Here is a 23,199-nt window from a genome sequence, read left to right on the forward strand (position 1 = left end):
CTTACAAGCACACAGGTGGAAGAAAAATAATCTTAATGAAATTGTCCTTATATTACCATCATTAATAGTTGCAAAAGTCTGTCAAAATGGGACTTCAAGCTTTTTTCCTCCTTCTGCTTAATTTACACATTATATTTATTTAAATGTACTTAAACAGTACATAATTACAAAATATGAAGCATCTGTATTTCTTTCAATGCATTCAAAATACTTGCTTTACACACATACTGCTAACTATTCTCAATTGTTGTTTTTTTTAAGTAGTCTGCAAAATAAATAAATTATCCTGTAAGTATGGAATAGAGCAGTATCGGCATGATGTTCTTTATGCATATTCCTTTTTTATTCCTTTTTTGTCGTTATTTAATTTATAATTTAAGAAAACACATAATAGGCTATAACATGTACATTTAAAAAAAAAATTGAAGTGACCTTGCTTGCTGACTGCTGACATTTTTTAACTCCACCGGGTGCTAAGTATGGAAGGGTATGTTCCTGCTTTCGTTGTTGTGTTTTAGCCACATTCTGCAGATTAGACGCAGATAATATATCTTCCGTCTATATATAGGGCCGATATATATATATATATATATATATATATATATATATAAAAAACATCACTTTCAACACACTAGAACTGTCACTTAAGCCTCAAAATAGCAATTGATTAATTGGGCACACAGGAGTGTTACTAAAATATTTATTCCAAACAGATTACAGTACTTTGGAATGTAAGCTATATAAACTAGACACGAGTTTATGAAAAACTTTTTTCTTTCAATGTGTACAATTTATTTACAGGCTGGCTGTTAGGAATATAAGCCTGTTGTCCTGCTCCAGATACAAGGTTGCATGTTTGTTTTTGTTTTTTTGTTTTTTTTGTTTGTTTTTTTACACAGAGTGGCGTACTAACAAATAATTTTCAAAACAGATTCCCTGGTAGGGTGGGACCAGTAAATCAGATGCTAGTTAACACAAGCAGGAAAAGAAGAGCACGCCCACTGCTTGTCTGTGGCAGCAATACTGTAAATAGCAAGGCAGCACATTCAACTCGCTTTCATTGACAAACTTAAGATTTCCATTACATGGGGGTAGATGTTGAACTTCATGCTGATTTGAACTCTGCTCTCGCCAAGATAAGCACCAACTGAGACGTACCTTTACATTAAACTAATGTGATCCATCTGCATCTCCATCCGTTTGCATTGTTTTTCATCTGATGATGTAGATATCCTTCTGTCTGATGTTGATTGCTGAAGTGTAATGCTGGCTCCAGGGATCAGCTCATTGTCCCTCTCCAGCGCATCAGCACACACAACGGCTGCGATGCTGGCTCCGGGGATCAACCCAGTGCGGTCTCCCCAGTGCATCAGCATGACAACCATCTGGATTGAGCTAAGTAGGGTACATAATGTTGTTAACTATGCGTGTTACAAAAATTTAATCCTCAGCATACACACCTCCTCATCTCATCTTGGTTTTGAACTCGGCCTGTCTGATGTGATCAGTCATTCAATGTGGTGCAAATTGTACTTGCAAATAAGATAGGTGTCTGTTAACAGACACCACATTATTATGACTAGAAGCACAGCATTAGGAAGCGATCAGTCTATCAATCCTTTAGTGAAAGAAGAATCATCAGTATTGTTTAATACTTCCTGTTAATTAAATTCCCTATCCTCAAACCAAGGACTGACTGCTTTTTGAGAGAAAACATACCGGTAATTACAGCTGCTATACAGGGCAGTCCATAAAGACCACTATTGACTGATCGCAAGAGTAATAAGTGACCATGAACAACTGTTAATTCTGTTGCGGGTTAAAGCTAGAACATAAATATTTTGTGACCCTGTTAGGAAAGTAGTGCATGTTTGTTTTATGTGTTCGTTATTATGTTAGTTGTGTTAATCTCATAAGCTCAGTTGGTGCATGAAGCACTGACCCACTTTGCCCAGGCAGAATATGCAGCTACATGTCAGGACTTGTTCAGGGTTTTTTTTTTTTTTTTTTTTGCATGTGTCTATTTTTAAATGTCTAGTGGGTGTTGTTCTGTGCTCCATTGTCGGCTTTTCTGCTTTCAGCCAAAGGTGTTTTTAGACAAATGCCATATAAGATGAACATTTGTATTAGAAAATGACAATTTGATATCAGTATAGTTAATTGGGAAACACATTTCTGCTCTACTGTGTAAACTTTACACTTTTTTTTTTAGTCATAGGTCAAGCGCCACACAAATTTGAGTCTATTGAAAATATGAGTGGTATTAGATATTCTCACAGGAACCCATCAGAAACTGTTGGACCGGACACTTCTAGCTGCGAGAGCAGGCTGGCGTCCCCAAACTAAAGACTGCAGGAATCTGTGTGTACCTGCTCACCTCAGTACAATACAAGCAAACTGTCTTAATTGTGAAAATGAATATTGTAGCCATCTAAATAGTCCTCCTGAGGCATGCCAGCTTTTCTTCCATGACAGGTTGAGTCTGCCAGCGGAATAAACTATAGAAGCTGTCTTTAGCTGTTTGTCTTAACAAGTACACATCAGTTACTCTGATAAAATAACTGGATCTGGGAGTTGCCACATACTAGCCTCATAAAACCTGTAGACACTGCCATGTCATTCTGCTATTTATACCGAACAATTGTGTTGAATGATTATATTAGCTATGCCTGATCTTTTTTACTTCTGTTCAAACACATTTTAATTTCAGATGGCCTAGACAAAAACATTAATAAAAATTAAAAAAACCTATAAAAACATAGTATGTACTTTCACTAAAATACACAGAACTACTTCTCCGTAATTTTTGCTGAAATCCATTTTCCTGCTGCTAGAACAGGTCTCCCACATCCCCTAATATGCATTAATTCTGCTATACTCTGTCCTAGCCTGATCCTGTAAAGACATTATTGATTACGCTGTTACTGGAAATATTGTTTGGTTGTTAGAGCAAATTCTGTCTGGCTCTCAGGCTTAGCTGGTAAGCATGAGCATGGTTGGATGGTGAGCAGATGCAAATGTGTATAAAGTATGTTAGTCTACCAATACACAAGCAGGGGAAGACTTGTCTCATTGACACATGTTTCAGCACAAAATGTATGGGAAGGTAGCATGGAAGAAGCTAGTTAAAAGTAATACTATAGGTCTTTTGGAATTACAATACCTACAAAATGTCAGATGCATGTCTGCATTAAAGGGAAAAGGGGCAATAAAACGGCACAAGTATTGCTTAGCAAATTTCACTTTTAAGTTATCTGTAATCACCTGCAATATAACCCATAAGTTATAGTATTATTGAGTTGTGATTCTCACAGGTCTTATCAATCTAGTACAGGGTGCAAGATACTCTTAACACACTAAGATGTACTGTACTATAAAAATGAAAAAACACTAACCTGTATCAAAGGGCATTGCATATGACTATGTACTATAATATTTTATTTAGTTTGAACTTTGTTTTTCATAAGTCATGTTGACTGTCATGCATTTTGAGTGCAGAGACCTTGGTTGTGGCATTTTCTCACACAGTCACAAACACCTTTTTTTTTTTTTTTTTTTTGTAAAAGGAAAGAGTGAGTTTGTTTTGATAAGGTGATTATAAGGCAAGCAAAAGGACTACTCCATGTTTGGTAATTGTATTACATAGTAAGTAATGCCATACATAAGACTTTCCATTCACCCTGGATACAGACAGTGGGGTTTATTCAACTGATCGAAACAGTGACAGATCTAACTACTGTCAATGGTTTAATATTGAATAAGGATCAGAACTGCACTTGTACTTACCTTTAAAGATAAAAAATACTTTAGGACACTCACACAAGACAGTCCTCTTTTTTTAATGATTATTTAGATCTTTTTGATCAAATGAATAAACAGCATTGCCTTTTGAGTCAGATAAATTTAGTTGTAATGTAATGAAGTTTTTTTTTTAAGTGTCTTATTGTGGTAACATGTGTTTTATTTATTTACTTATGTATATGTGTTTGTTTATTTATTCATTTAGAAATAGCATGTAGGCTGAACTGTGGCTTTCAGCAATTAATAATTTTTAACTTTAAACACATATTTGTATAGATGGATAAGTTTGTCATAACAGAAGGGCTCATCCCCACACAAGAATGCGGAGGTTCACTCTGTAATAACTCAGTGGTTGTAAATCCATTGATATCATCATCTTCCTTTTGTTGTATGTAATTAACTTTAAAAACAGAAATATTGGTCTGACAACATGGTTGATTGGTTATTCTAAGTATACATTTATCTATTTTAATGGGCATTACAGCACCAGATATTTCTTTACTAAAATGGTTACCTGCTATGACAGATTGTTTGGTAAGTAAAACACTTAATTTGCAAGCTGTTGTTCCTCCAATGGTCAGCGATATTTCCATTCCTATTATTTTTCCCATTGAAACATTTGCAACCATAACAGATCAATTCAAAATAGCAACAGCTCACAATGGATTGCTATTTACAGTAGTTATATCAAATCCATTGGTAAGAAAAGCATTAAGCAATTGTTAACCACATTTATTGAGCTCTTGGGTATTAAGCATATATTTTTTGATTAACATTAATTGTGTTTAATATTATTTGGAAAGAATGTTAGCTTGAGGATATGCCACAATTAATGGTGTATTTGATACAAGTAAAGTGCTTGTAAAACTTTTAAATAATCAGCAAACATGGGTGAAATATATTGGTGTGCTTTGTATCCAAATAGATAAAGTCAGTATGTGTATTTATTTCACTGGTATGAGTTTTATAAGGGGATATTTTGGAGGTTTATACTTCAGCATTGCTTTTCTTTTCTTTATAACAGGACAACAAAAAGACATCAGACCTTTTATGATGGGAGCTCTACCAGCCCTGCTGGGGTCTGTCACATTCCAATGGCTGATCCCTTCTGTAAAAAAACAAGAGAGGTCAGTAACCATGACAGAATTTTGCTGAACGAAACATTGGCAGAGCTGGGATCGCTAACCAATGTCTCCCGAGCCATACCTGGCTCTCCGAATGATCAAATATGGCTCTCTTAGTCCTTCACACACAAAAAGAAGAATATTACATTTTTTTAAGATCGTACTAGTACCATCCACACAAATGTACCGTTGCTCGATTCATAGTTATCATCACATATTGCCTCGCTGTTCTTTTAGGTCCACATACCCTCTGATCTTATTGGGTTTTCTATTTCTGGAGTCTGTTTTACCATGTCTATGGTTTGATTTTGCTATAACGACTGGCTCTGTGCAAACCGTGTGCTCTAAATATCTATTCAGTTTGGAACTCTGGAGTAGAGGGTGTTCGTGACTAGGCTTTGATACTGTACACCCATAATTACAAAATATCAAATGTTACCGTAGTATATGCACAGTAGTAATACTAAAATACATTTCTAAAAATTCTAAAATACATTTCTCACAATGTTGAAAAGCATATTTAACAAACTCAGGATATATTTCTGTACTGTAAATACTAGTATTTCTGCAATGTGTTTAAATGGATTTGTTTAGATTTTTATACGTGGAGCAACATTCATGAAACACACAATTACTGCTAGTGTTATGTTTAATCAGTCATAAATGTATGCAGGCAAATTGTGGATTGGCAGTGGGTTGTGGGATGAGACTTTAGTTTTAGTATCTGGCCACCTCTGTCTTTCATGCACAGTAGACTAGTGAGAAGTGCTTTGTTATTGACTTGTTTTAATAGTCATTCAATTGTCATTTTTAACGCAGGATTTGGAATCCCAATTCAAGTGAATAGCAGAGATATTCCACTTATAATACAGTATATAAAAAATGTATGTTGTGTGAAATTGCTTTGTGTAATGCAATGTTAACCCTTCTCACCTAACAGAAGTCACTGTTAATAATCAAGTTATTCTATTAAACATTCCATTTAAAAAAAAAAAAAAAAAAGTATGGCTTTTTGGCCTCTGATGTTGATGTAGGAACCATTTTATCTACTTACATCTTGCCTTAATTTTAAAACAATTGCTGTCATGCTCAGGTTCTTATAGAGGTGGCAAGGAACCTCGGAGTGAAGTGCCACCCCAAAGGGACCATGCTGACAATCGAGGGACCGCGTTTCTCTTCCAGGGCAGAGAGCCTGATGTTCCGCCAGTGGGGTGTTGACGTCCTTAATATGACCACTGTTCCAGAAGTAGTTCTAGCCAGAGAAGCTGGCCTTTGCTATGCAAGTATTGCCATGGCAACAGACTATGATTGCTGGAAGGAACATGAAGAAACGGTTAGTTATATCGATTTTTTTATATATACATTACACGGCTTTGCCACTTAATTAGGAAATAAAGTAGACAAATCATGAGACAATGTTAGGTAAATGATTTGTGACATACGGTATACATTCTTAAACAACGATCAAAGTTGGAAAGTGATATAATAGTCGGTGTCCGACTCTGAGCATCTGTGCCACAAGTCTTTATGAAAAGGCAAAGTATCCTAAATGAGACCTACAGATTGCTATGCATGCAGTTACAGTGCAAGTTACTGGTGACTATAATTTCAGCTGCATATTTTTTAACTTGTAACCCCGAAACTGAAACAATTAAAAAATAATAAAATAATAGTAATAACTTACTCATTTTGAATGAGTAATGCATTATGCTGTGGTGCAAGCAGTATTTAATGTCTAATTCTGAGTTTTGTTATGGATCATAACATATCATTATGAGCTCTGTGCTTTTGACCTCCTGTGTTTACATGAATTGTAAATTTCATTCTTTTATACTGAAACCCTTGCAGACTAATGCTGAATGTAAAGTGTAGTCACTCTAAATACGGGGGGTGAGGGGGGGCTGTTGGGTAATAAGTTATTTATTTGTAGTTTTCATAAACAACTTAATAGTAACTAAGAACCCTAATTCTTCAGTCAGTTTGATGTTTCTGGCTTCAGAAAGAGCCTTGGTGCTTGTAATTCAGTTGCCAGTGGTGAAACGTTGCATTATGTTCAAGTAGATAGTAACAGGTCCTATTCATAAGAGTTACTTTAAAAAATGTAAGCCTTGATGAATAAAATACATTTGATACTGAACAGGTGGAGACAAATCATCCTGATGTCACAACAGACCCTGCTTAACTTATTAAAGTGACATACAGTGTAGGTCCTTGAATTAAGAGTTGTGGCCTAGGCCTGAAACATTAATTATTGCCTGTCTTGCAAAAACTTGACATTTACTTGACTGGTGTCTGTTACGGTTTGAAAATAATTTAACTGTTATAAGATCATGCTAAAGTGTTAGCTATGCGTCTGGAGGTACATGATTCATCCTGACCAGATAGGGCCGGCTGTCCTCAGATAATCTCAGCAGATATTTTAATATTATAAACCACACTAGCAAACTGAAAGACCCTAAGGTTGTTGTCTTACTCGATGCCGAAAAAGCATTTGATAGAGTCAGTCCTGACCAGAATTAATTTTGGCTCTGTCTTTATCTCCTAGATAAAGAGCCCCAAAAGTTTTAATAGGGACAAATAACCAAGTCTGCCCCATTCAGTCTGTCAAGGGGTACTAGGCAGGGTTGCCCTCTTTCGCCACTCTTGCTTGTGCTAGCTATCGAACCATTGGCAGTGGCTATTCGGTCACATAACAGTGTGACTGGAATTCATATAGGTGAGGAGAACCATGTTGTTTCTTTATATGCAGATGATGTTTTGCTTTATCTGTCAGATCCCGAAACCTCCTTATCAGCAGTACGAGATACTTTGGCTTCCTTTGGATCTGTATCAGGTTTTATTACTTTGCAGAATACATTTAAATGGAAATGATCAACCCAACACATTATATATCTTGGTGTGTTTGTTCCCTGTAAACTAGTGGCTACTTAATGATTAACTACTCCCCAGTAATCAACAATGTGGAGTCTGACATCCATAGGTGGATAACACTGCCCGTCTCGTTGACGGGCAGGGTTAATATTGTTAAAATTGATCCATTACCAAGATTGAACTACCTCTTTTAGGCTCTGCCAATCCCACTCCCTCTTGTCTTTTTCACAAAGATGCAAAGTTTGCTTTCATGTTTTGTGTGGGGGGATAGGACTCTACTACTGTTCTTAATTTATCATATACATTAGGGGGTCTAGGCCTGCCTGATATTAGACTGTGTTATTGGGCATCACAACTCAGACCTATCAACCAGTGGTTTGGTAACTGTCCAGCCTCTTGGGTAAAGATTGAGGCCTCTGGCAATTCACCCTACAATTTGATGTACCTACCTTATTTTGGGGTTAAGTGTGTTAAAGAAACCCCCAAAAAAACAACTGACAACCAATTATACTTCATTCATTTCTAATTTGGAAGGTAGCACACAAATACATAAAATGGAAATGTTCCCTTTCACCTTTTGCGCCTATTGGAAGAACCCATCTCTTCCATTGATGTTTAATAATGGTCTGACAGGGGTATACAGGAATTCAGACATTTTTCAGCAAGGATCACTTTCCTCTTTTACTCAGCTACAGAAAGATTTTGATATTCCTGAAACTCACTTTTACAGATTCTTTCAAATAAGGCACTTTAACACAGTTCATAAGTCTTTGGATAGACCTGAACCCTCAAGGTTAGAGAAGGTATGTAAAGAGTCAGGGAGGTCTTCTAAACTTATACGGTATCTACACTGTACTCAGTGTTGGCTGATTATCTCCCTGACAGTACTAACCATCTCCGTAGAGAGTGGGAGGAGGATGTAGAGGAATACATTAGCCTGGAAGACTGGTCTCTTATTTGCAAAAATGCTCAATATTGCTCTTATAATACAAGGCAACTCTAAAAAAGCATTTAAAATAATATACAGGGTTTACTATACTCTGTCTTGGCTACATAGGATACACCTTGAGATTTCTGAACTATGTGGGCGATGCCAGACAGAAAAAAGATCTTTCATTCATATGATGTGGAGCTGTCCAAGACTAACCACCTTTTGGGAAAGTGATTGAGGTAATTTCACTGTGTACCGGAATAGAATTCCCAGTCTCCTCTCGGCTATGCTTATTGTGAAATCTCAAAATGGGTGACTCTTCAGAAAAAATACTTAAATTTAGCACTGTGTGCAGCCTAGAAATGTATAACAGTTCAGTGAAGATCTGCTGAACCCCCAACAATAATGCAATGGCTCAGCGAGTTGTCTCGTTATATCCCATTGGATCACATTTACTACAGCCTCAAACACAAACCAGAACACTTTTGCAGGGCTTGGTCTTCACATATGTCTTGGCTAAGAACAGGGGGGCTTATCAGATGAGCACTCTCAAAATGGCAATAATTCTATAGTAGATGGTTTGTGGGGGAGGGTTTCTTATTCGTTTATTTATTTTTATAAACTTTGGGTGGCCATGTGACTTGTAGAGGTTTAGTCATTTACATGCTATGTTTTTTGTTTAATTACTGAAGTGTACTATTTACATTGTATGTATTTGTCTGAACCTTGTTTTAATTTTGTTTTTTTGTTTGCAATTGAGATAATAAATGTAATGTACAAAAAAAAAGTTACTGTAGCAGTACATGGAACATAATACTCATAACTGTTTGGCCCCACTTCAGTGTGATGCAACATTGTTGTGTTGAGATTTATTTAGATCTGCTGACAGCATATAGTGTTAATGCCAAAACAGAATTTACTTATGGTAATCGTCATCTAAGAAGATGACAATTATAAAAATTGGAAGGACCTTCTGTAGTAGTTCCGACAGGGTGGGAGGGAAGATAGGGGAGTTGGAGAAACATTTTTAAGATGCAGTGTTATAGTTCATCGAAGATCTTGCTCCAGGGCATTTCACATTCCAAAATTGTAAGATTGTTCCTGTTTTTTTTTTTTGTAATTTTACTGAGTTAAACACTTAATTTGGGCAATTGCATCCTAGCGATTATTATGGTAACATAACCTTTTAGGGTGACCTCAGACCACTACTTGCATGGGACCAAACATACATTAAAGAAGTACAAAAAAAGGAAGTTTAGTAATCCACATAAAAATAAAACTGACAAAGAACCTTTCGTTGGATAAGAAAAGCTGATCCAAGAATAATAGCTGTTGCTAGAGAAGCTCTGTATATACAGTGGCAGCTAAGACTAAATATTCAACTTACATGAAATTGTGCAGTTAAACAGAGTTCTAAATAAAGATACAGTAGAACCTCAGAGTTATTAACACCTGTGGAATCGAGGTTGTTGGTAATGTCTGTAACTGAAAATCAGTTCCCTTTCAATTCAAAGACGACCAACAACAGTACTTTTGGGATATGACTGCCGCAGGTCAGGTAATTGCTGAGCATTTTATGTTAGAGCTGCTGATAGGCCCCTCTGTGTTCTCTTTGCTTCTCAACCTTCAGGTAGGTATAACTAACCTCTCCAGTTGCGTAATTGTATCTGTGTAAAAGGAACTCTCACTTTGAGTTTTTTGCTAATTCCACAGCAAATATTGCTGGAAGTCGGCTTGCCATTTCCCAGAATCAGTAGCTCGGCTTCTGAGGACTGAGCAAACGATGCGCAACTGCGCGCCGTTTATAAATAAATAAATAACAATTTCTTTATTTCAACAGAAACTCTGCTGTTTGTGCTTTTTCCTGCTCTTGCAGCAAAAAAAAAAGAAAAAACAGAGAGAGAAAGAGGGTTCCTCTTGGGGCCTGGTGCTGCTGTACCTGCTGTCGAGTAGACCGCCTCCTTGGAAGGCACAGGAGCACTGGGGCCAGCGCGGTTTCCGCCAGTGGACTCTGCCACCATAGAGGCCCTTGTGTGATCCTCTCCAATAAGAGGTCTGGCTAAGGATCCTGTATGCCCTAATAGCCGATGCAGGATCACAGAAGCCCACCTTAAGAAGGCTTGCATAGCTACAGCGCAGGTAACGCGCTTGGCCAACATGGCAGGTCTCCTAGCAGCCTACCTGGATGGCATCCTGCAGTCGGCAACCCTTCCTTGAGCTGATAGCCTCAGAGCTGCGCCTAGTGTCAGATACGTTGCTCCAGATTTCAGGTTTCCAAGGGCAAGCCTTAGGTAGAAGCATAGCGGGGCTTGTAGTGGCATATGGACAGCTTTGGCTGTCTCAGGCCATGATTCTGGATGCTGACAAATCTGCCCTGTTAGACATGCCTATCTCCCCTGGCCATATTTTTGGGCCAGCAGTAGCAGAGATCCTGCAACGCTCCCGCAAAGAGCGGGAGGCATCATGACAAGTGGCTGCGAAGCTCCGGTACGGGACAGGTTGAAGTGACCCAATTTATTGCCCTATAGCAAATATCCTACAGGACGCCCTCCTTGAGTGGAGTCTGGATGTGGTATTGGAAGCTGTCACTAAGGCCCTGTTTTGAGCCTATACATTCCATACATATACATAGCCAGCACTTCCGCTAAGCGGGTTAGTGAGCTACAGGCTCTGTCAGTGCACAGTGCCTGCATGCGTATTTGGGATAATGGAAACAGGGTATCGTTGCGCATGAAACCTGCTTTCCTCCCTAAGGTGGTTACGGTTTTCCATTTGAACCAATTGGTGGAACTAGAAGCTTTCCATCCCCCTCCATTTGCTTCGGAGGAGGATCGGAGATGAATTTCCTCTAACCGGTACGGGCAAGGAGAAGCTATGTGGACAGGACCATGAGTGCTACGTCAGTGTGACCAACTCTTCATCTGTCATGGTGAAAGGACCCTGGGTCAAGCCCTCTCGAATCAGCGACTGTGCCACTGCATTGTGGACACAGTTTTGTCTGCATATACTGCTGCCAGCCTATCCCCACCTGGAAGAGTGGCTACGCATTCGACTAGAGGAGTGGCTACGTCATGGGCCGTCTTTAGAGGTGCCTCATTGACTGACATCTGTACTGCAGCTAGCTGGGCTACTCCGCATACATTCACCAGGTTCTACCGACTCAATGTGGTAGATCCATATATGCCTTCATTAGGCAAAAGGGTCTTTGAGGTTGCACGCTCACACCACGGAAATTAGTTCAGTGATAGCGAGACGTCCCTCATCTGCTGTCTGCTCACGCTCCCTCGCGACGGCTTTTTGATATTCTTTCCCAAAAGTATTGTTGTTGGTCGTCTTCAAATTGAAAGGGGACTATAGATTACGGATGTAACACCGGTTCCCTGAAAGAGAAGATGCCCAACAAACCTTGCGAGGTCGCATCACTCGCATTCATTGGTTCGATGCAAAAGTCAGTGCGGTCTCTGCGGAGTGACTACTTAATCCCTTGATAGGCAGGACCGAGGACGTCGCTCACCGGAGGGGCCTATCAGCAGCTTTGACATAAAATGCAGTGACAGGCATATCCCAAAAGTATTGTTGGTCGTATTCTCTTTCAGGGGACCAGGGTTACATTTGTTTTCAGCAATTTTAATAAATGTGTATCTGCTGGCAAATAATAAAAGGATACAGCACAGTAATGCAAAACTCATTGTTATGGTTCTAAAGTCTTTAAAACGGTTCTATAAATGGGGGAAAAAAAAAACAAACTACATTTAAGATACAACTGAAATCTGTGGCAAACAGATTTAAACGTCCAGGAAAACATGGGTTAATGTAGTGCTTGTTTTTATTTTAAAACAAAATGCATTAATGCAGCTTGCTCGGTCATTCAGCCTCCTTTTAACTTGGAAAAAAAAAACTGTGCTTTGTTTAAAACTAAAATGTTCCAAGTAAAATTGCCCCTAGTTTCTTTTGAAATCTACCTCACCCGTATACATTTGTTGATACGTTAGTTTATCATTCTACAAGATCAGCACCATGCTTATCGGAGTGCCTATCTGGTTGCATTGTACGTGTGGTTGAGTGATTTGCATACTTCTGGCTGAAAGTGGGGTGTTCGGTAGACCGGTCAGTTCTTAAGTTTGGTGATCGTAACTCTGAGGTTCTGCTGTAGGTGCCTAACTTCAAAACCTAAATAAAATAAATAAAAAAATACATTTATATAATGTAATAAAAATTGAAATCAGATAGCTGGAGTACCTAAACCAGTGTGAATTGAAAAAAATCTATAAACCTTTTTCTAAAAGAAGTACTCTAACAACAGATAGGGTGGCACCTGTGTATTTTTATTAATTTACAAACAAAACTAAACGAAAGCCTAACTCCACCAAGGAGTGCTTAAGCAAACTTTTGTCAGTTTTAATTGTAAAACCAGACAGCTACGCCATTTATCGGTGACCAAACATAATAACCCAAACATAATAACTTTTCACCCAGACCTTAGCCTTCATACAGACAGCAATCAAGCTGTTCTGATATACTATATATATATACCAGAGTTGCCAGATTTCTACAGTGTTTATAGCCCAAAGTCACTTCAAAACTAGCCCTTTTTTCTTACTGAAACCAAGCTTATTGCTATTAACATGTAGCCCTATGCATAAAAAATCAAAAGTTTTCGTAAGAAAAGATATCTAGTATAGATGTGATAAAAATGACACGCCCCAGCACAGCTCATCCACACGTCATTAAAAATAAAAAAATCATACGAAACTCTGAAGGCACAATCAACATTCACACCGGCAGCCAGATTACAGTGTGATTCCTTTAATGCTGCTACTGTTTCCCAAAGAAGAAAACAGTTCAGTCTTTTAAAGTTATACTGTTTAAACGGTCTGAATACATCTGGTACAGTAGTTCAGCATTGTAGTTCCTTTCAGTGTCCTTTGTAAGCTGAAAGTGCAACTTTAGCTCTTCGTTCTGAGAAAGCACTCGATCAACACACTGGCTAATTGCGAGTCATCTTGTGTCAGAAAGCTGAAAATCTTCAGTGGGGCTTCTCCAACATTAATGGTGGCATGGAGATTGCTGTACTTATTTTGACGCTGAGTGCTGTGGGAAAACCACGAGTACGTCTGTGATACAATGTACTCAATGTTTCGAGGAAGTACGTCCATTGTTTTAGACGCACAGAGCTGCAGTGAATGACAAACACACTTCATGTACACAATTCTTGGATTCACCTCCCTTAACTTTGTTAGTACCGAATTATTTTTCCCACACATTGTACTGCAACCGTATGTTGCCACACCAATGCATCTTTCCACTTCCAATTGGTTTTCCTTTAAGAATTTGAACAAGGCTGTTGCAATGCTGTGAGAATCACTGGCCGGCAAGCAAACAGTCCCGGCAAACGATGTCACGATACGTTCAAGTTTTCTGCTGAAGTACCTTAACAGCACACAGAGTTTCTTGTTTGCACTGTTGTCTGTGCTTTCGTCTACAATTGGAGAGTATGGCTCTTTGCCGATGTCTTCAAGCATCTCCTGATGAACAACGGGCCCGATGACAGATTTTATAAGTGCTGAGCATTTTGTTCTATGAAGACTAATATCCTTCTGTGCAACTTCCCTGACCATGCATCCCAAATGATCTACAGTGAGGATGCTGGAATGGCAATATGGGCTGCCAGCTTCAACTTCAACATATTTTAATGGAATTGTCAACTTTTTTCTTAAATCCTGTGTCAAATAAGCTTCTTGCATTTGAAAATGGAGCCGCGTTTCTAGTGTGTTTCTCTGCTAGGACTTCACATTTACAGTACCTACACGCTGCTTTTGAGTCATTGGCAGGTACACTGCTAGTCCACTCTTTTAACCCTTTTTCTTTCTCCCAGTCTTTGCAGTATTTTTCTTTCCGTATTTAGCCCACTTACCCAGGGGCATCTCTGGTTCTTTACTTTTCTTAAACCTCTTTACTTTTCCTGCTTTTTAGCGGTTTGGATATTTCTACCATTTCTTAAAATGGCTGCTTTTTCACTGTCAATTAACACAATCGCTCGTCTCTCCTGTCCACGCGCATGGTCATGTGCAGTGGTGACTGTGGTCTTGCGCAACATGTTGTTTTATAGGGAAACATAGTTTTACCTTGTTCGTGTGCACTGCAGCGGGTAGGCTGCAAAAGTTTATTAATTTTAATAAAGTTATATATATATATATATATATATATATATATATATATATATATATATATATAGCCCAAAAAGTAGCAGCCAGCGACTCCTAAATATTTCCAGTGGCTTTTTAAAGTAGCCCAATTCCGCGGGAAAACCGCAGACCTGGCAACACTGATAGACACCTGCCTGTTTCATTAAATGTTTAATTAAATTAGTGCCAGGTGTAGTTCATCCTGCCTCACCCCCTGTGGTATTCTGGGGGATGTAGTCCCATTATTCTCTAGGACTACACCTTTCCTCTCTCCTCCCCTACTCTGCCACTCTGCTTATAAGGCAAGTGTCAATAAAAACATTAATAAATCACTAACTTTATGTATTGTCTAGTGCTCTATTCGTGAACGTATTAGTTTTGTAACACTTTGCTGTCTGTACGCTAGTTTTTAAAACTATTTATTAATCTTCTAAAAAATTTTATTTGTTGGAATGGATCTGTATAAACAAAATGCATACTTCACGATCACGCAATGTGCGATTTAGTTTACTACCAGTTTCTAAAATTGACTGTCAGGTTTGTATTCGATTCATATCGTCAACTGTTTGGTGCTACTCCTTGAATACTGCACAGGGATGGAAATACGACTCCCATTGCATGGTAGTTTCCACCCTTTCCATGTTTTAAAATGGGCCTAATTAGCCACAGGAATGGATCAAACTGCTATTCAACAGGTATTTCCATCCCTGCTGCATCAAGAAGCAAAATATTGTGATCTTTAATGGAGAAGGATATATCTTGAGAAAGGAAGATTTGTCAAAAAAAATACCACATCCTTTCTTTACCTTCTGTACTTTACTTGCTTGCCAACTGTCTGTGAGCAGCCTGCCAGCTGAGAGTCACGTGTCGTCCCGTCCCGTCCCGTCCCCTGGAGCCTTGCAAGCAGCTGTCAGGTCTGTGGAAATCAGAAGGCATTTCACAATGCACAGAGTTTTTTAAAATGTGACCCGGTGAACCATCTGTCCTATGGGCAGAATTTGTTTCATTTTATTTGACTGGACTTGGTTACAAATGCTAACATGAACAAACATGTTCTCAGGCTCAGAAGGTGGACTGGAAAAGAAAGGTGTTTTTTTTTCGTTACCTATAGTGTTCAGGTGGCTAATACAGTCCTGGTGGTGGCATTTATTCACTAGTAAATGTAATTAAGAAATATCCACATGGCATAATTCTGAAACAATAATTCTATTTTGATTCAATTTTATTCTTATATAGTTACTAATCAGTAAGGCAATTGCCAACAGTGCTGTGGGGCAGCACTCAAAAATGGTGCCTTTCGTTTTAATACTTTACCTGATAGTTTGATAGGGTACTGCAAAGTAAAGAAAGGGGATACCTTTTTCTAACTGCTGCACCCTGATTTACAAATGATTTCAGTGAGTAGGTGAAAACTACTAGGTACTTAAAAAACCCTGATGGGGAAATAAATATATTGGACTTCAAGCAGGACAGAATTGATATCAGGTGATTATTTCTACTTTCACTATGAGGTTAATGCGTTAACAAGGTTTTTTTTATTTTTTTATATGGCATGTGTACTTTGTATTGTACACAGTAAGCACACATCAAGAATAAATGAAGCCACCAGTGCACGAACATGTTATCTTGAGATCAAACTCCTTCCAGAAGTATTTATGATACCTGGTCTGAGGAGAACCTATTAACTCCTATTTCAATCACAGTCAAAATTCAAGTGCTTTTTTTCTTGGTTTCAGAAAACTGGAACTTATCAAGTACTTGCATTGATGGATTCAGTTGTAAAACTGCTTTAGTGCTTTTGTGTTTAACACCTTACCTCCTAGAATCATCTATTTCTAATAGCTCCAGCCTGCATTGGAAACCGACCTAATACATAACATATATTCCCCCTGAAAAGCAGACTAGTGCAATTCCATTGATCTGTCCAAAACCTTCCTAAAGTGAACTTCAGTAAGCTTTACCCATGTTAATGCTATGCATACGAGTGCTATAGGGAATAACCATTGTTTTAAAATTATTTACCATGCTTTACTATGGTCTTACTTGGATTTACTACACTTCTATGCTTTTTATATGGTTCATTGTTGTTAACATTTGTGGTAGATGTGTGAGGTTGTGCAGTTGTAATTTTATTGTAACTGTAGATTCAACCTTTTTCAAAGATAACATGAGAATGTTCAGTATAAGGCAGTACAAAAAAAAACAATTCAAGTATCCTATGGTAGTTTTTTCTGTAAAGTTACAAGCTGAAAGAGTATGAACTATGAATATGTCCTTGATGACTGCAGGCATTTAGGAAGCTTGTAAAGTACTATAAAGATCCACAGTCGGTGTCACGTGCACGCTCACACCAAGTCACTAGGTACCTGATGTTAATCTCTGCCACCCTTTCACTAAATGCTGCCAAGTACTAGTCACTCTACTGCCAAGCAGTCTTCCCTCCAGTACATGCCTTGTATGGGAGTAAAGCACAAATATAGAGTATGTACTGGAAATTGAACAATAATTGTATATTTAATTAAGATGTGTATAGATAGAATGTATTGATTTAAACATTTTGTTGATTTTTTAAAATTTGTGTTATGCTCCCCAATCTAGGTCTGTGTAGACAACGTGTTAAAAACAATGAAGGAAAATGCAAACAAAGCGGCCAGTATTCTTCTCACTGCAGTGCCACATATTAGCAAAATGGATTGGGTGGAAACTGTAAAGAACATGAAAGTAAGTGTAAGAAGTGTTTCACTGCAGTTTGAACTCCCTCCAGCACTGTAGCATTGTGGCTTCATGAGTGTTCAAGTTAAGAGCTGTGACATCAAATAACCAGCTCTACTTTCTGCTGGGCAAACATTCTATTACAGTATATTTAAATATTTAAGCATACATTCCACATTTGCAAGATCTGTTCACTATTTGGGACACTTCCAGTTTGGGTTATTTTTGTTTTAGTTTTTTGAGGTTTTCCAATTGTAAGGGCCAGGTTTCTGTTTTTATTGACAATTTTAAGTATTTTTTAAATAAATCTGGTCTCAAGCTTTGAATGACCATCTAATTTTGATGTAGGTGTGTTTTAAGTTGTATGTTTTTTAAAGGTTATATTTTAAATGTATCAAGCAGCCTGTAATGGAACTCAATGTTATTCTGTTTAGAACATAGGATCAGTCATTTGTATTGTGTTTTATTTGTATTTTTCAGACTGTGGTGCAGTGTTCAGTAATGTTACCAAAACATTGAAATGAAGGAACCAGCTGAAGGAAAACTTTCAAATCCATAATTGCCACACAAACCAAAGGCTGATGGACCGTCAAACTTGTATATCCTCAAAGAATGTAACTGCAAAAACATGAAGTGCTTAAATCTTGTTTTAGTTTTATTCTTATTCTAATAAATTGCAAAGAAAATTGCATGGTCTTATTGTTTATATAAATCTAATTGAGACAGATATGAAAAATCTTCATTAGGTCAAGTTTTAGAGTATTACACGGATATAGATTTTCAAATGTATCAAGGACAGAAAAACCTGGGAACTTAAAACGAATCAACTGGTTTGATTCCATTAACCATGGACTAAAGCGAGACAGCGGCTTTCATTCAATGTGCCAAATGTTCCTACCTTACAAGTGTATTGGACCTTCTATTACTTGGAATGTTTTTATATTACTGTTAATACTCCAGTTCCTCTGTGTCACTGCTGCTTTTTCATTTATTTTCAGTTACCATTTTCATTTTTTTATACTACTAGAAGTGTATTGTTCCAAACATCTTACAATTCTGATATGCAAATATAAACAATAACATCTGTTTCTTTTAAGTTTGCACACAAACTGAAAGAAAACACTTTTGAAGCTTGAAAGTGTTTGTATATGACCGTTAACCTAATAAACAATATCAAACTTGTACTTCCAATTATTTTACCACGTGGTTCTCCCAATTATCGTCACGGCAACTCCCCACAACAGCTTAGGAAAATTGAAGATCAGTTGGACTCTTTCAGCTACAAACTTGACTGTAGATCCAGCAAACTACCAACCCCTGCAGGACAAAGGAAGATGACTGCTCAAGCTCAGTTGATGCCAGGCCAGTAGGGACCACTTTAGAGCAAATTTAACACAGCCAGTAAACAAACCTGTGGACCTCTCTCCTTGTGGGATTCCTGTCCAAGAAAGACAACTTGACCCCGCCATGACAAAAACCAGCGCTCCCTTTCCACATACTGAGGATTTTAAAATAAACTTGTGGAATACTGCATTTATTATTTTATTTGATATGTTCATTTTCACCTTTTTACTCTTGCACAAATAGGCTTGAACAACCACCTACCTTGCTTACCAAGGTCACACAGGAATAATGAGAAACTGCTGTCCCCTGTTGGTAATAAATGCCCTCTGGGATATATTTGCCACACATGTCTTATCAACCACTCATTAACATGTTGTATAATTAATTGTATTTGGGCTTTTGGGTAAGTTCTTTAAGGTAATATAACTGACCGTTGCAATCACAGCTATTAATTTAGCAAACCAGCCTGAGTAGCACCCCTTTTTATACTGACTTGAGTAACAAAATCATATCAATAACATTTACAAAATGAACAAAATGTTCTCCCAAGATAACAGATCATTACACAGTGTACAACAGTTAACATATTCTGAATGCCTTTGCTATGGAAAGAAAAATATTTTTTTTTTGCATGGGTATTAAGAAGTGCTGCTGGATACTATTGAAATGCCTTCGAGAGCCATGGGGGGTTTGAGTAGACGAACAGTATCATTGTTTATGAGCAGAGGCAGGTATGTGTAGACAATGTTCTTTAACTTGTTCAGACACTAGACATTGGCAGCATGGTAGCTTCTAACACAACATATGGAGGGTTTGTAATCTAAAACCGAGGTACTAGTTTAATTGTTTCTCAAAGCAATTCTAGGTAGCAGTCTGCTAAGTCCAATTAAACTCCCTAAGTGCTAGCAGTGACTTGAAACTGGCCAGATAACCCCTAACGTCTTTGCCAGTGAAAAAAGTCTGGAAGGTTTTTTTTTTTTTTTTTTTTTTTTTTTGAGGGGGGGGTTGTATCTTGGTTTTTAACCCAAGATAGAAACAAGAAAGCCTGCACACAAACACAAACTGGCTTTGGAGGTTGGCAAAAAAGTATTGTTTCAGCATTTTAATGGTAATTATATTAGTTCCTTGCTTTCTGTTTTTTTAAATATTAAACTGGGCAGTTAGGTGAAGTGACATCATTTAAAAAGTGAAACTGAATTCCTAAATGCACCCTTTTTTTTCATCTGCAACGGAATCCCTTCTGTCCTGCTAAGAGCTGAATTTACTGTTTTGTACCCATATTAAAATATAGGCTGATCAGTTTCCATCAGTACTATTCACGTGGTGCAGACATGTAAATAACACATGCCAGAGGTCCATTAGTTAATTAAGCAAGATACATTAATATAACTGGCTAAAAATAAGCTTCTAAAAGATTTTGACATCTATAAGCAACAAAGATGTGGGTCTCTGTATGTTTCCCAGATTTGAGTGCAAAGGTATTTTTCCTATCAATTTAAAGGGATCTGCATATTCTTAAAATACATATAATGCACACTAGAATATTTTTATATACGTTTTTTAATCAATAAATGTTAGTAGCAGTTGCAAGTTATTTTTAAACAACATGGAAATTAATAAAATACTAAAATGACAAATATATAACAAGGGTTTATTTTTAATTCACAATATTTCATATATTATCTGTTATTTAAGACTACTGTACATAGTGCGAGCACATGCCACAATGAATACGCTATTAGTATTATTATTATTATTATCACTAAAACAATCTAATGAAATCTAGAAGTTATTAGATTCTAGGAAGGCAATTACGTCCCCGTGTCCATTTTCTCTGGCCAGGTCAATGGGAAGTAGGTTCCTTCCATCTCGCACATTGGTATTTGCAGAATTCCGAACCAGCACCATGACAGTGTCTAAAAACCCCTCTCTGGCTGCGTCATGCACTGGGGTCAGGCCGGTGCTGGAGTCACTAATGTTCGGATTTGCACCATACAACAGCAAAAGCTGAGCTATTTTTGTGTTTCCCATCATCATTACCTGTGAAGCAAAACAGAAAAATGGGAAAATCGATTTAAAAAACAAAAAAACAAACAAAAAAAAAACGTTGGTACCCAATAAAACTGTAGCTGGTGGTGTATAGTTATTACTATTAACGATGTATTAGCTAAACGAGCAGAAATACATTATTTGTATAAGGTGTGTTTAAACTATGTGTTTCATAATACAGTTCGTGTGTATGAATGACAGAACATTTAATCCAGAAATGTGCTGTCCTTCATTCGAGAACTAAATCAAGTTGGCAAACCGTTACAGTTTGTGTAGTATTTGTAATTGGGTCCAAAATACCGCTCGAGATTATTCATTCATCTGTATATCGCGTGCCTCTGTGATGATGAACTTTCAATAAATGTTTTGTCATAGGTACAATTCTGATCATTGTTGATGATAAATATAGGCTAGTCAGGTAAACCTCACCATATTAAATTACTTTTTTTTTTCTCTTTGCTCGTCATCTCCAGTTTGCCTGGGGTTCCCTCTTGAATAAGATGTTTATTTTGTTAATACTGCACGTCTCAAACATTACCTTTTATAAACACTCAAACGTGTTGTATACGTTTGTGTTTAAGTCACATATTGTTATTGCGTGTTAATAAATTGACCACATTTTAGGTATTATCTGATAGGACTGTTGTCCATGTTTATGTAGTCTGATATTTTCAGTACCATTTACATAAGGAAAAAATACTACATTAGAAATAGACTGCGGGAGTGAATAATCTATCAGAAACTATAAAACATTATATGAATTCTACATTTTCAGTATATTATGAATATTTTAAACAGACCTATTGTTATACGTCAAATTGCATTTGTACATGTATAATTATTATACAATATAGATATCACATATTTGATCATTTTTACAAACTCTTTATCCAAGCAACCTTTGCACCAAACCGTCTATAAAAAAATAATAATAATAATAATAAAATAGTTACATTATTCAAATTAAAACCCCAGCATACACCGCAAGTTGTTTCTTACTTAGCAGTAACATTATTAGATACATGTACTGTATTTTGCGTTTAGAAAACACAACAATGAACTTTCGCTAAGAAAATATAGAATACGAGTTTGTATTTGTTCTAGCATATTAAAGATATTTATTGCTAGCAAAACCGTTATTTTTCAAGCTGGACATTTTATTTTGAAAAACGTTTAGCCTTGCACACAGAAAATATGTTCGCACTCTTTCCTCATTTTATTCATGATTGAAAAATACCTTCCCTTTACCATCATAATACAGAATTAGAAAACTGGAGGACAGATATGATAAAGCCTACATATTTCAAAAAAAAAAAACTGTAGTTATGCTAAATAATATTTTACTTTTCATCCTGTGTAACAAATAACACTTTCCTTGAACCCGAATAGTAAAATATTCACTGTACCTGGATAGGTGTCCTGCCAAAACGGTTGACAGCATTAGGAGCGATACCGTTTTCTAGTAAAAATTGTACTCTTTCAGTGTCTCCATTAGCAGCGGCTTCTGTAAGCTTATCGGCGTTCATGGTGAACAATGATGTTGTAATCCACAGTTGGTCTTTAAAGGTGTTATTTTCTCAATTTCTGCAGGTACTTCGACAGTATAGGCTTCCGTATATTGCACATCCTCGTCAGCAACCTATAATAAAGTCAGAACATCCCCATCGCTTCCAGTCTTCTTTTATGAGTCGGCTATCTTGACCTGTTAACTGAACATCGTCTGGACTTGGATTTCGCGACCGTTTTTCTCAAGTTTCAGTCCTTGTTGATAGCTGCGTATCTGAGCAGCAGCTAAATGTGTTCCGACTTGTCTGGCAACTAGAAATTATGACGCCACAACACGATTAGCGCGCGCGCGCGCGCGCGCACGCACACACACACACACACACACACACACACACACACACACACACACACACACACACACACTCTCAAACATTAAAACCAGGAAGGGAAGAAGGGAGAGGAAATTATCTAACGCGGAGGTGTTCTTGAACAGTAACAATAGCTGCATTTATATCGGTACACAGTAGCTACGAATAGTACAAATTATCGGCCAAATGCTGTTTTTTTTTTTTTTTTTTTTTTCCCCTTTGCTCTCTTGTAAATTACATATATTACTCTTCTGTTTACCCTTCAACCATGTACGTGCTTTTCCACTTGTATCTTCCACATTTCATGA

The 23,199-nt window shown here is 37.4% G+C and overlaps 2 protein-coding genes across 3 annotated transcripts in view; one reads left to right on the forward strand and one right to left on the reverse strand.

Moving 5' to 3' along the window:
• LOC121296210 (S-methyl-5'-thioadenosine phosphorylase) overlaps positions 1-18,310 on the forward strand; it is a 40,598-nt gene extending 22,288 nt beyond the window's left edge. For both annotated transcript variants that reach the window (XM_041221517.1, XM_041221525.1), the window contains exons 5-8: positions 4,826-4,928; positions 6,019-6,258; positions 17,511-17,633; positions 18,105-18,310. In XM_041221517.1, the coding sequence (XP_041077451.1) occupies positions 4,826-4,928; positions 6,019-6,258; positions 17,511-17,633; positions 18,105-18,143 (505 nt within the window). In that variant the 3' untranslated portion in view covers positions 18,144-18,310. The remainder of the gene's footprint in view (positions 1-4,825; positions 4,929-6,018; positions 6,259-17,510; positions 17,634-18,104) is intronic.
• Positions 18,311-20,568: 2,258 nt separating this feature from the next.
• Positions 20,569-22,850, reverse strand: cdkn2a/b (cyclin-dependent kinase inhibitor 2A/B (p15, inhibits CDK4)). The gene is made up of 2 exons (XM_041221537.1): positions 22,424-22,850; positions 20,569-21,008 (listed from the first exon to the last, which is right to left on the reverse strand). The coding sequence occupies exons 1-2, from the start codon at positions 22,541-22,543 to the stop codon at positions 20,751-20,753; spliced, it is 378 nt and encodes a 125-aa protein (XP_041077471.1). The 5' UTR covers positions 22,544-22,850; the 3' UTR covers positions 20,569-20,750.
• Positions 22,851-23,199: the final 349 nt, after the last annotated feature.

The sequence above is a fragment of the Polyodon spathula genome, chromosome 2, assembly GCF_017654505.1.
Source record: "Polyodon spathula isolate WHYD16114869_AA chromosome 2, ASM1765450v1, whole genome shotgun sequence".
NCBI lineage: Eukaryota > Metazoa > Chordata > Actinopteri > Acipenseriformes > Polyodontidae > Polyodon > Polyodon spathula.